At 38.6% G+C, this 14,643-nt stretch overlaps 1 protein-coding gene across 2 annotated transcripts in view; it reads left to right on the top strand.

Annotated features, from left to right (window-relative positions):
* The window catches only part of LOC116324275 (ephrin type-A receptor 6-like), a 74,468-nt gene that overhangs the window by 52,155 nt on the left and 7,670 nt on the right, over window positions 1-14,643 (top strand). For both annotated transcript variants that reach the window (XM_039609608.1, XM_039609604.1), the window contains 4 exons: window positions 7,403-7,527; window positions 7,869-8,031; window positions 10,166-10,271; window positions 13,185-13,255. In XM_039609608.1, the coding sequence (XP_039465542.1) occupies window positions 7,403-7,527; window positions 7,869-8,031; window positions 10,166-10,271; window positions 13,185-13,255 (465 nt within the window). The remainder of the gene's footprint in view (window positions 1-7,402; window positions 7,528-7,868; window positions 8,032-10,165; window positions 10,272-13,184; window positions 13,256-14,643) is intronic.

Below are 14,643 nucleotides of genomic sequence, written 5' to 3'. Positions count from 1 at the left end.
ACATCTCAAGTTCAATTATCACCAAAGTCAGGAGGATTCATTTCCTGGGAAATGCCTGTACCAAATTCCACATTTCACAGTAGTCTGTTCAATACTTGTTGAGCCTGTTCAGTCTGGACCAAAGTGGTGAGCCAGCCAATCAACCAGCTCATTAGGGTGACTCTTCAAACTGTGATCCAGATTAAAATTTTAAAACCTGTGCCCATGTGTAGAATTCGCTGGCTTCCTGTGTCAAAAGCAGTGAGACGCAGTGAGAATGAAGCAGCATTAATGATGAAGTGACAACAAGGAGTCCAGACAGTTATAAGATCATATTTATGCTCCTGATCATTAAGAAAATACTTCGCAGTCATTCCTCATAATTCTCTTTAGTATACAGGGAGAAATAATGTGTCGAGGTTTTTATTTTTACAAACTGAAATGTGTGCTGATGGGCTGTCATCATACCATGCAAACCAGATGTCAGGTGTGTATGTGTCATGCCTGGCACCCATCTCTCTGGCAAAGGCAGCAAGCCCAGTGGGAGGAAGTTGGAATGCAAAAATAATCTCCATAGCAGAAGAGAAGCAGCCTGTGGGGATGTTCCCATTAGGATGTTTAGAGTGAATTAACTTGTCAAACTGCCTTTCCTCAGTAGACATACTGTACACACACACATACAGAGAGAGCCAGGAACACACACACAAACAAGCAGGCAAGCAAATTCATACAAATATGACATTTGCACACATGTATCAGCCTCGCTTTTACATGGTGTGTTGGTCATTTCCTCAGCTCTTTCCTGTTATTTCATCTGCATTTTCTTATCTTACTCCTCTGAAAAGAAACCAGAAATACTCACTTTTCTTTGATTGTTGATTGATACAACACATATACCGTAGCTCTGTTACAGAGATTACAGCAGTTTCTTTGTTGTGGTTTGGATAAATAAGAGTGATCATGTTCGGCATATTTTACATGACAAACGGGCAAAATTTTTTAAAAAAAAGGAAATATATTCATTAAAAAGTTGAATTATTGAATCTGTGCTTCACTGTAATGACACGTTTGCTCGAGTCAGCAGCTGATTCACAGCATCACATGGGCTGAGTTTTTTAGGCAAATTTAAATGAACAAGCAATATACATGTGACATTTAATATAAGCCACTTTAGTAGGGACCCCTTTCTAATAGTGTGTTGGAAGTGCTTTTGCCTTCAGAAGTGCCTTAATTCTTCATTGTTTAGATTCAGTAAGGTGCTGGAAGGTGATCCTCGGGGATTTTTGGTCTATTTTTAGCTTGAGATTTGTCAGCTGTGTATTCATGATGAGGACACGGTCAGCAACAATACTCGGTACGCCAAGAAAATATCCCCCACACCATTACACCACCAACAGCCTAAGCTTCTGATACAAGGCAGGATGTATTTATGTTTTGTCGAAGTTTACACCAAATCATTACTGTACCATCTAATTGTTACAGCAGAAATGGATACACCAGGCCAGGCAACAGTTTTCCTGTCTTCTAATTTTTGGTGAGCCGGTGTGAATTGAAGCCTCGGTTTCATGTTTATAATTGACAGGAGTGGCACGCTGTGTGGTCTTCTGCTGCTGTAACCTATCTGCCTCAAGATTCAGTGTCTTTTCCATTCAGACATGGCCGTATGCTTATAACAGCTGGTTATTTGGTTTCTATTGCATGTTACTGTTACTGTTTCCTATCAGTTCAAAGCAGTCCGATGAGTGTCCTCTGACCTCTGGCATCAGCAAGTCATTTTGGCCCAGATAACTGCTGCTCACTGGATGTTTTCTCTTTAGATGGTTCTTCTCTCTAAACAGTTGTGTGGGAAAATCCCATCATATCAGCAGTTTCTGAAACACTCATGCAGCCCATCTGGCACCAACAACCATGCCAAAGATGAAAGATACTTTACCCCCTTTCTTCATTCTGATGCTCAGTTTGAACTTCAAAAGGTCGTCGTGACCATGTCTTCACACCTAAATGTGCTGAGTTGCTGCCATGTTGGTTACTTTGTAACTAACAAAGGGGCTTGTCGGTGTATGTATGAGTTAGCTGTACATTAAGGAAAAATATTCCAGGAAGCTCTTTTATGGTGCTGTTTAAAAAAGAAAACTTGAAAATCTTTTTAAACTCTTCAAACCGCTGTATAGGTTTAAAATAAATTCAACTAAAGTGGGATGTTCATGGAATGAAAAATGCTGTCTGCTTGAGCTTTTTTTTTTCTCGGGACTGTGGATGGACAGCCTCATTACCAGTTAAAACAGATGCTGCAAGGTGATTCGTATAATTGATTGTGATATTATGGCAATTATGGAATAATAGACAATTAAAAGCAGAATGAAAAAATTAACTGGATTATTTAGTGAGAGGAAAGTAGCAATATATTCTCTGTTACCCTTCCATCATTGGTAAATTGTTTATTAATGACTCATTATGCTCCTAATATGTTAAAGCTATTAATCAGAATTAGTAATCGTTTCTCTTCTCAGTTCCCAGGGTGCTTATTTAACCTTGAAAAGTTAAATGCCCGGTTAAGGTACCACTTTATCTTTAAATAGAATAGTTTTCATTGACTCAGATGAGATATTGTGGAGATATTCGGTTAATTAATTGTCAAGCTGTTGTTCGGGGGGGGGGGGTTTCAATGTCACGGTGTCTCAATTGCTCACCTCAGTGACTATTTTTTGCATTCTCTGCTCCATAGTTTGTTTCACTGAGCAGGTGAAGGTCATCAGCTGTTGTCCTCTCACCTCTAAAGGCAGCAATGCGTTGCAGAGCGAGCACGATGATCTCTGTATTAATGTAGAGTGAACTGCACTCTGCTCCGAGTTCGCTGTAGTTGATGCTCAGCAGAGGATTTCTCACTGAAGATGCCTCCCACAAAGTTCACTGCAGTATTCTGTGAGGTGGCACACAGAAAATCACTGCATATTTGTGTAAGGTGTTTGCTGCACAGATTAAAAATGTCCATCCACAATATTTGTGGACAGCCACAAATATAGACCCACTCTGGGTTAATAGTAAACCGTACATAAAAAAAAAAAAGAAAGCCCAGCAGAGTCAGAACATGTTATCTGTTAAGCCTGTCAAAATTTAGACTGCAGAATCACAGCACAGAAGAATCACTTGTATTGAATTATATATTAAATTGAATCAAACCGTTATCAGAATGTGATATTGAATGATGCACTGAACCTTTGCTGAAATAACTGAAATCAAATAACTTCTGGTTTAAATTATGAGGTCACCTAAGGTTTATGCACATTGTCCTTTAGTTCATCCCAGACTGATTGACTTGTCTTCATCATAGTAGTTTTTAAATCCAGAAGATTACTTATTAATAAGAAATCACTAACAGCTTTCAGTGGTGGTTAAAAAAAAATTCTATCTGACTATAGCTGACGAATTTTCCAAAGGGCACAATGTCAATAAAAATGTTATAAATTTATTCAAAATTTGATTTCAGTGTAGCTTTTCACCAAGAATGAGACTGTTTCACCAAATTTTACAGCACCCATATCAGACGTGTTAAAAAGCTAATATCAATCAAGAGTTTAATTTACCTTTTTTTAAGGAACTTGGAAAGAATGTGGAAGACATGAAAAATGAATTTTTCATAGGATTTTATGCAGTCCTGTGAAAAACTAATCACACCCCATCATTCAGTACCTTCTAGCTCCACCTTTAGCACCAGTAACTAAAAGTAATCATTTTCTGTGTGAGTCTATCAGTCTTTCACATCAATGTGGAGGAATGTAGGGCCACCTTTCACTTCAACATTTATGCACAGCTCTCTTGGGTTTCCACCACAGCACTTCAGTCAGGTTAACGTTTGACTGGGCCATTGCACCGCCTTGATTCACTATTCAATTCTCTTCTATTTCAGTCATTCTGTTGTAGTTTTGCTGCTGTGCTTGGGATCATTGTCCTGTTACATCACCCAGTTTGGGCTGAACTTTAGCTGTCAGACAGATGGCTTCACATTTGACTCTAGAGTTCTTGGGTATACAAAGGAGTTCATGGTCAACTAAATGACTGTAAGGTGCCCAGGTTCTGTCGCTGCAAAACAAGCCCAAATCATTACTTCTCCACCCCTGTGCTTGACAATTGGCATTAGTAGTTTGTGCTGATATGTCGTGATTGGCTTTAACCAAATGCACCAGTGTGCATTATTGCCAAACATCCCCACTTTGGTCTCATCTGCAAAAAGGACATTGTTCCAGAAGTCTTGTGGTTTGATCAGATGCAACTTTGCAAACCTTGCAGCCCTTCCAAACATAGCAAGCTTATTCTTTTGGGGGTTTTTTTGTTTGTTTGTTTTTATTTAGTCTCATGAAATTTAACAATTAACACGCTAACAAAGGTCTGTGGAGTCTAAGATGTAGCTCTTGGGTTTCTTTGCAGTTTCTCTGAGCATTGCACAGTCTGAACTTGGCATGAATTTGCTGGGACATTCCCTCCTGGGATTGTGTTAACACAATGAAATGCTCCAAACCAGAGAAACTGCTAAAACTTCTGCTGCTATAGAGGTGCTCACATTAGCTACTTACCCTGTTAATTCAGTAAAGCAGTAAGGGTGCACTTAGTTTTGCACAGGACTGCATAGAGACCTGTGCAAAGCTTTGAAAAGCTTCAAATTACTGTACATTAGAGATCCTGTCTGTTCCATGCTCTTTTCTCTGGCAGTCGATTTTTGATTTTACTCCATACTGCAGATTTCTTACTGTTGATCCGCCTGAAACAAGAAACAGACAAACAAACAAAGATTTAGCTCTGTTAGTGCCTTCATCATAATGATTTCTTTTTGTAAGAGAATAACAACAGGTCACACAAAGTTCTCACATGCTGAATCCATGCATGTTGTGTCCTGATTCAGAAGATTTTCTCTCTCTTACTTTGCTGTTTCCCCTTTTTCCTCCGGTGGATTCTCTTCAGTTTTCATCCTCCTTTGCTCTGGGAATAAGGCTGACTTCTATTTATATGCTCAGATGCTGGGGAGATGCAACCCCATGGGATTTCTTTACAGCTTTTCCTGCTCACTCGCTCTCTCTCTCCCTCTTTTCCCCCCACGTCCTTTCTTTATTTCTTTGAGCATTTGAAGTTGAGGGTTAACCTATTTTTACATGTTGCCAATAAACCAACTAGAGCTTATAGAGTAAGCTCAATCGTCAATTATCGTTTGCCTTGTGACTTGTGATTAAACTGTAATGACCATAATTGTTCTCTTTGAGTCACTCATCCATAGCAGAAGGTGTCTGAGCAGCAGACTGATTTGTCCTGAACCTAAAATAGCTTCTTCCATAAGTGCACAGAAGGTTTTTAGAGATTTAGAGAAAAAAAAAAATCAAGCTCAAGTTCTCTCACACAGTAAAGACATAAATTTATACAGTACAGTATGCTGCAAACAGAAATCCCTTCTAGTAACACGATGCTCACAAAGTTTTATCCCCTAAGTGGGTTATGCATATAGTAAAGATCTGCTCAATTACACTAAAGCCAACTGAAAAACATCTTTCTCAATTGCAAACTCGACATTTATGCAGACAACTTTCGTTTAAATGCATTATTTACAGTCACACATTTACCTGATTAAAATGTTAGGATGTGGATGACATTGAGGCTTTCATACAAGGAATTCTTTTAATATTTTAAATACATATACAAATAATAGTAAGACATTGTGAAATTACTCGTAACCTTAAGAAACAAAAAGTTTTGACAATAAACTCCTGTGTGACAAAATATAATTCATATTTGTGTGTGCCTTTGTCTGCATACCTTTCCATTTTTAAAGTATATAACATAGATAACTACCTTTATCCTGTCTGTGTGCTGAAGCTGAAACAAAAAAGTGTTTTAGAGGCACAAAATTTATATTTTTTCTTTAGTTTTATGATCGTTTTAGTCTTTATAACAACATTATATTATAACAACAGTATATTTAAAAAATTTCTGACATGGATATATTTTTGAGTATCTGTATCACAGAAGCATACAGTCAACTGAAGTTACAGTCTCACACAGAAATGCATTTTTAAACCACTTTGAGTCTGAAGGTGTGTGCATATTGCATATTTGTCACCCGGAGTGTGCATTTTTGCAGGAGTCAGCATCGAATACCGTGTTTCCTGTGTGCACCATTTTTCTTTTTGCAAAAAAAAAAAAAAAAAAAAAATACAAGTGGTTGAGCCGCTGGACTGTGAAGCGTTGTGTCTGGGCTGAGCTCCTGCTAGAAAGTTTTGGCTTCTTAACAAGATGTAAGCGTTGCCTCTGCACCCCAATGCATCCGACTCGCTATAGGGACATGTCACCTTTTTGTGAAGTGCCGCATCCAGTCTGTGGACTTCAGTATAGAGTAGGTTATCTGCTTCTCTGAGCATGAGGACAATTTATGACATCAATCTGCTCCTGAATTTGTATTCCAACAATGATCTCTCAAACAGCACGCACAGCAACAGGGGGGACTGGATCTGTTAGTTTGCCAAATCATATTGTGTTGAAGCAGAGGCTTTATGAATAATTGATGGTAAATATTTGACTCTCTGCTAGGTGATTTTATGATGTCCTCAGCAGCCTTGTGTAAAATATTTCCCCAAAACTCAGCAATAATGACAAACATGATAAACAGTTGGTGTAGGTCTAGTGGTTTCTGTGACAGAAATGTCTCTCGCAGACTGAACATTACACAGTAGCTGGACAATAAAAATGTTTCCTTTTTTTCCCTGTCTTACTTTTATCTTGGGTATTCCTGTGATGCTGAATGCGTTTCTCTGCCCTACTCGTGATATTTCACAACAGCTATTTTACCTGAAATTGTCTACTACAAACTGCAGAGCGAGGATGTACATAAGTTCAGCTTCAGATGTTTATTTAGCTTTTCTTTGGCAATTGCAGCCGTATAACTGTTTCTTTGATGCTTACATCTTTTCTCTGATGACTGAAGACACTTTTGAAATCCCTTTTGCAGTACCGACTCTAAATTCAGTGAATATACTTCAGAGTTCACCTCAGAGGCTAGAGCAGGAAATGGCCTGGATCACTTGTTTCCTCACTCTACTGGGCTTCTTGGCCAGGCGACTCTTGGGCCCCCAGATGTGCTAGAAACATATTGTTTATTGTGTTTTTTTGCTTGCTTATGTTTCCCAAAGTGTTAATGTGTTTACAGGTTCACCATTTTGACAAAGGCACTTTTCAGTAAGCCAACCAATTGGAAGAAAGTCAGTCAAATAAGTCAAGTATTTTTTGTTGATTGTAGAAACACGGTGATGGATACAGACACTTCTTATCAAGAAATGCCAGTCATGTAAAAAGACATCACTTTCAAACTTTAAAGCGCTGTCGTTCTCACAGCTTTCTTATCACCGCTGACTCAAAACCCTGCACTCTTTCACTTTACCCTCAGGTCCTGCTCTGGTGGGTGTAGTCAGGAAGGACTGGGCCTCTCAAAACAGCATCGCCCTCTCCTGGTCAGAAGTGGAAAAGCCACCCTCAGACATAGTGGATTATGAAGTGAAATATTATGAGAAGGTAAAACCTTTTTGTCAAATTGAATGACGTTCTTCTTCTTCTCTCAGACTATGTTTATGTACAATGTGTAATTCTCTTTGTGGCAAAAGCGTTTTTTATTGCCGTTGCTCTAGAATGCACCACAGTGAATAATTGAGAAAGCCAAACATAAGTGTAGAGCATCCATAATGTGTCATTATCCCTGCTTTGTTCACCATCTGCTCTGATAGTTAATAGGACAGAAATGATGTCTTCTGTTAAGACATTGCTGTGATAATGGGTTTATGCAAAAACACGTTTATCTCTTGTGCCATAATGTGGCTTTGTTTATCATGTTTGGCAATCTGTTTCTGCTTTTCTAGGAGCAAGAGCAGCTGAGCTACTCATCAACACGGACCAAAGCCCCCAGTGTTGTGGTAACGGGCCTCAGACCCTCGACTGTTTATGTTTTCCATGTGCGCGCTCGCACTGCTGCTGGCTACACAGCGTACAGCCCCAACTTTGAGTTTGCAACAGCAGCCGAGGGTATGATTGCAGGGGATGGGGCACTGGGGAGTTGTGGTTTGTGTGAGTTAGGGAGGAACGGCACTGATAATCAGGCAGATTTGTTGTTCCAGATGGATTTGGAGTATGTTTTAAAACAATGCACAGGAGAGAAAGGGAGTTGGAAAGCCACAGATGTGGAGCCATCACTGTCGATTACCAGCTCTATATAATCCTTGGAGACGTTTTATGATCATTCTTTGCTACGAGTCACTGAAACTCATCAGGGCTTATTGAGGCATGAGCCATTTATTTAAATGCTTATAAGCTTCCATAAGTTCGCAGTTCTGATGGTCTGCTTGAGCATGTATGGCACCCTTTAGATGATGAATGTGTATATATTCACTTGAATATTCTCACACTTCCCTATAAGAGTGAATTTGATATAAGCCCGTTGACATTATATAGTGCAGCTCATAAGTGGCACAGTTCAAGTTTACTTTAATTTTACAATAACTGTTGGAGAAATGTAAGAAAAGTTATCCTCAAGTAAATGTTTAATATATGTGAAATGAAACATTTACATGTCAGTGAAGGAAATGTTCCTGTCTCCTGCTAGTTCTTATTATTTACCAAATATATATCACCAAGTTGATACTGACAATGGATGCAAGATGAGCACCAGGGAAAAAAAATAAAGGATGTTAATTTGCAGTGCAAGAGAAATTTTGTTTAAAGGCAGATGTGATTAAACAGTTTTTCATTTCCTGTGCAGTCTTGTGACAAAATAAGTACTCATGATTCAGTAGCTTGTAGAACCACCTTTAGCACCAGTAACTTGAACTAATCGTTTTCTGTGTGATTTTATCAGTCTCTCAGATTGTTGTGGAGGAATTTTCTGCTCACTCTTCTTTGCATCGTTGTTTTATTTCATTGAGGTTTGCAAACATTCAATTTTGCACTTAAGGCCCCACCACAGTATTTCAGTCAGTTTGAGGTCTAGGCCATTGCACCAACTTAATTCTTTGGGGGGTTTTAGCCATTCTGGTGTAGATTTGCTGATGTGCTTGAGATCATTGCCCTGTTGCAAGAATATGTTGTTATACAGAGGAATTTGTATGATGACTGCTAGGTGCCAGGTTATGTGGCTGTACAATAAGCCCAAATCATCACCCGTCCACCACCATGCTATGGTCTGTTGGATTGTCTTCAAACATGATGCTGTGCATTATGGCCAAACATCTCCACCCTGGTCTTGTCTGTCAAAAGGACTTTGTTCCAGAACTCTTGTAATATGTTTGGATGCAACTTTGCAAACCTATTAGGGAGAAGAAACGTTTTCTTGTCATCCCTTTCAAACACAATACACTTGTTCAGTCTTTTTCTGATTGTAATGTCCTAAACTTTAACATCTAACATGATAACTGAGGCCTGTAGCTCTGACCTTGGGCTGACTGTCTGGGACGTTCACTCTTTGGAAGATTGTGACATTATGTTAACACACCTGAATGCTCCAAACCTGCAAAATGCCAAACCTCTCCTTTTATGGAGGTGATTACTCCTCCTGGTGACCCCTAGTTAAAGTGCATTTTCTTAGCAGCATCTGACAGCTACTTAATTACTAAGGAAAAAGTGTACTTAGTTTTTTCACAGGACGGCACTGAGTCCTGGAAAGTGCATTTAAGACATTCATGGAGCAATAAATATCCATGACCGCCACTCACATGCAATTGATGAAAAAAAATAATTATTTCAATGTACAGCTGAATTTTCCATCCAATATGATGAATTCCTTGTAATCCAGCCGCATCATGCACATCTCACTCTTTTAGATTAAGATTATGGCAACCTAGTCAGAATTAAGCCCAAATGTCAAAACAGAAGCCAATCAATTACAACAATAATATTAAATAGGCTTTTTCATTTCAGGAGAGACAACTAATCTTCTAAAGAGGAAACTTATAAAATGCCTGGATTGTTTCTTTTCATTGGGTATAAACATGGATATTGTTTTAAATTAGTAACAGAGAAACCACAGTCGGTCTGTTCAGTACATTTTGTGTCACAAAGCAGTTTGTCCTTCCTCTGGTATCAAGTCTGGGAGGGAGAGTTGTTAATATTCAGATGAATGATCTTTCCGCCGTTTTCACCGTCACTTTGTTCTCACTTTCCTCAGATCCTGATATTGCTGATCAGGGTCAAGTTCTGGTGGTTGTCACAGCATCTGTAGGAGGTTTTTCCCTTTTGGTCATCCTTACCCTCTTCCTTTTAATCACTGGACGGTAAGACATCCCCTGTTTTTTTGTGTGCACACGCACACAGACACACACACACACCTTTTCCTCTCATAATCTCCAGAGTGAGGCCACAACCAGAAGTCTGTTAATGGACTCCTTTTTTGCCACCAAGCAGACACCCTTATTTTACAAATGGCTGAACCAATTTTCTGCCTAATTACTCAGCATGTAATGCATGTACCAGCAGTTTTCTTCATTCCATTAACCTCCCCAGGTTGGCTCAGAAAGTTGTCTTCAGTCTGCCTGTGGTTCACAGCGTTTTTACCATTAGTGGCACTTATTAATAAACAATGAAAAATGGCCAGAAAGTGTGGATACTCTGTCTAGATTCTGACTTAATTGTGATACAAACCGAAATGATAATCTTTGATTACACAATTTGCAAACATTACATTAAGCTGAACATATCTAAACTGCAGTCTACAAAAAAGCTGAAAAAAAAGGATGACAACACTATCTATGTTAAAATGACTCTATATGGGAAATGAGTCACCAACATTGTTACTTTGGCCTATCTTTGTTTTCACCTGAAATACAGTTAAGGTATATACAGTACAGTATTTCTTTTTTGCCAAGATACCAGACTGTCTTGTAATTTTTTAAAGTGCTGGTGAGCAATAGTTCTCCAGACATCCTGAAAGTCTCTTATCTCTTTGGACACTGGCTGCTTTTTTACTCATTTTCAATTCATCCCTTGTACCTGAGCATTTCCAGAGTGTTTGGAAATTATTGTTGTTTCAAATTGACACTATAGGTGCATCTAATAATAGAGTAGGTTTAATGGGCAGAGGGTCAGAGGTCAAGTTCTCTGAAGATCTTGTGAATGCGATAACTCAAGAACAAGATGATGTAATATTTTCAAATTGATGCTATAGGTCAGGGGTGGGGGGAACGCCAGGCCTCGAGGGCCAGTGTTCTGCAGGTTTTAGATGTGTCTGTGATCCAACACAGCTGATTTAAATGGCTAAATTACCTCCTCATCATGTCTTGAAGTTCTCCAGAGGCCTGGTAATGAACTGATCATTTGAGTCAGATGTGTTGACCCAGGATGTTACCTACAGAACACCGGCCCTTGAGGCCTGGAGTTCCCCACCTCTGCTATAGGTGTATGTATTAGGAGCTTGAGGGATAGCATTGGTGAACACTAGTTTGTTAAGCCACTTAACACTGACCTATGAGTCATTCAAACAAAAAAGTCACCAAACTCAAGGATTGAACCATGGTTGTCTCTACATATAACAGACAACTTAGCAAAGAACCAATCTTAGATTTTTTCTTCAACTACTTTTGTTATTCTGTCACAAAAACTCTTTATTTGTTCTCATTTTTACCCTTCAGCTGTAAAAGACTCACGCATCATTGTCATCACCCCACCAGCCAGGCTGGTGGGTGAGAACAAGGACACAGGGTTTTTAAATTCATACCATGGGTCCATCTACTAAAAGTTTCAGACGAGTTTGAATTTCAGTGACCCCAAGGCCACAGGTCAAGTTTTCTGAAAATTTTCTGAATGCAATAACTCAAGAGGAAGGTAAACAGGTAGCAGTGGCAGCTGCCAGTATCTTTTTATTTTATTGAATCTTTGAAGAATGTCAACGTTAGCACAGTTTGAAATGCATAACAATGTATTTTTGCAAAGACTGTTAGTTGAAAACTTGGCATTTCTTGGCACATCCTCAAAACCCTTTAATAGAAAACTACAGCAGGTCAATAATATCTGAAAGTCCTTAAGAAATATGAAAAATAAAATCCGGCAGAGACCTGGCACGGGACCATAGAGATGCATCTGGCCCTTCAGTTGATCCATCTACTCTTAACTGAAGCCTCAGCAGAAATGGTCTCAATCCAGTAAAAGCATACCTGGATTTAAAAAAAAAACACACACACAGAATGAAACATTATCAATCATGAATTTACCTTTCCAGAGTGCAGACCTCAACATTACTGAACATTTTGAACAGAACAAAAGACAGCCAGCATCCAAAGTAGAGCTTTGAATGTCCTTCAAGATGCCCGAAGAGCTACTCCTGAAGACTACTTAAAGAAATTACAAGAAAGTTCCAGCTGTTTTGAAGAATAAATATGGTCATACCAAATATTCACTTTCAGCTTTTTAGAATCATACAATCTAAGATTTCTTATTATACACTGTGTTCCTATATATTTGTCAGTAAACTGGTCCACCTATTCCCCATTTTTCTGGACAATTTGCAGAACTGTAACTGGCAATGAAAATGTTGCAGAGGTAACCAGGTGTCTGCTTTAAACCTGTTATAATGTTGTGCAGAAATGATTTTCATATATAGTTGCAGCTTTTTTATGTGTGAAGTGGGGACAATACCAATCCAGAAGAGTCTCCGTGTGAATTCATTATCTCATTGTCTTTGAACCAGGTTTAGCTGAATCCAAATATCAATAAAGTATTATCTTGTGTAAGTGACTTGTAAAGTGTGTAAATGAAGTGCAACATTTCAGAAAAATGCAATCCCATGATGACATTTTCAAAGAGCAGCTTTCTTCTTGGATAGTTTTTGCAAAGAGGATCTAAATTGTTCTTTTTGCTGAATACAAGTGCTTGATTGTCAATTGAGTCCCAATCTGTGGAGCCTTGAAAGTTTGAACATGTGGGGCTCTGAATACTAAAATGGAAGAAAAGAAGAAAAAAAAAGATCTAAATCAAGGAAAGAGCAAAAATTGCTCTTAAAACAAGTGATAGAAAAGAACATAATGGCATAATGTCGGTTTTCACACAGACATGTTTTGTGGGATCACAGAGAGAAGCCAAATGGCGAAAACAAAATACTCATGCTTCATGTTGATAATGTAAACTAATCTACCTTCATTTAGCATTTTCATTCAGATTTTTAACTGTTGTGTTAATCTGGCTTACACGTGCAGGTGTCAGGGCTACATTAAAGCCAGGATGAAATCAGAGGAGAAGAGGAGGACACGCTTTCACAGTGGACACGGTGGGTGGGTGTGTGTGTCTGTATTTAATATGGGATTTCACACAGGTAAGATGAGTGCGGCAACATTTGTTGTAATTCCCAGGACTTTAGTTTTGCAAGAAGTTATACAAAGCGTGGTCACTGTTTGCCTTGGAGCAACAATTCTTATGCATTATGCATTTTTTATATTGTCATGAGCAGAATTTATGGACTCTCTTATTTTCTGTTGAATGAAACTCGGTTATTACAGTTCAGTTTTTTTTAATTCCTGTTATGGCTCAAAAACAAAATAAGCCCAAAAGGATGCATTTAAAGACACTGGTTTATTACAGTCCATCCACGTGCTGGTAGATAGGGCGGATTGATTTGGATTTGGAGCTTGTTCAAACTAGCATTAGACGAATGTTAGTGTGTATTGAAAAAAGATCAAAGCCAAATAGCCTTTTAAAAGAACTGATTAAGGCAAAAAATGAAACTGCAAGTGATCTTAAAAAGCAATATTCAGGTAAGAGTCAGATATGGCTCAATCCAGCCAATATAGGGCAAATATTAGGTTAAATGTACTTATTAAAAGAAGTTTTTTACAGTTAAATCCTGCCCCAATAATTACAAATCCAGGTATACACATATATGGATTCTAAAATATATTTTTAAAACTCTAATGTCAGTCAGTAATCCAGAAAGCAGAAGATTAACCCGCAGTGCCAATGTTCCCTGTTTTTGTCGTTTTAATACTTTGAGTAAACACACACATTGCATCGTCTTACAAAACACAAAAAGAAATGCCTCGGTCTGGCTCACCATTGAGCATGCTATTGGTGAGATTCTGACGCTAAAAAATCCATTTCAAGTCCCTTCTCACTATGTTTGGGCTTTTGTCACACAGATTGGGCCTATTTTCTGTGCTAAATCACTCCCAGTTTGCCAGAAACCCACTATTGGTTTTTTGACAAAACTTGCTGTTCCAGTTAATAATTACAGTGGTGCTACAATTACAGATAAAAACAGGGTTATAGATTGCCCCATAGGGAGGATGTATTATTGTGCCCTGTGTTTTACTTAGGCAATTCAGTGAGAGCTCTTGTAGGATCCGATTTGAGGCCTGCAGGGAAACAAGTTTGGCTCTCGACACAAATCTAACAATTTTACCTGTGTGTGTTTGATTTGGGAATTTTTTTTATTGATCGAGAAGAGCATTAAAGACTGTGAGGAAAATATTGTAACATGCTGACATACCATTTCCTTGTCCTTTGGACACAAGGCCCATCTCTAAGTGTGCACTGCTACTGTTTGTGTGCAGGTAACTCATCTGGTTCTTCATATAGTGCAGCAGGTAAATGACATTAAAGGGAAATTGTTCACAGGTGATATGAGAACTAAAATTGGTACATACACTCTTTTATGATCAC

The sequence above is a fragment of the Oreochromis aureus genome, linkage group 1, assembly GCF_013358895.1.
Source record: "Oreochromis aureus strain Israel breed Guangdong linkage group 1, ZZ_aureus, whole genome shotgun sequence".
Lineage (NCBI taxonomy): Eukaryota > Metazoa > Chordata > Actinopteri > Cichliformes > Cichlidae > Oreochromis > Oreochromis aureus.
This window is presented reverse-complemented; position numbering and strand designations above follow the sequence as displayed.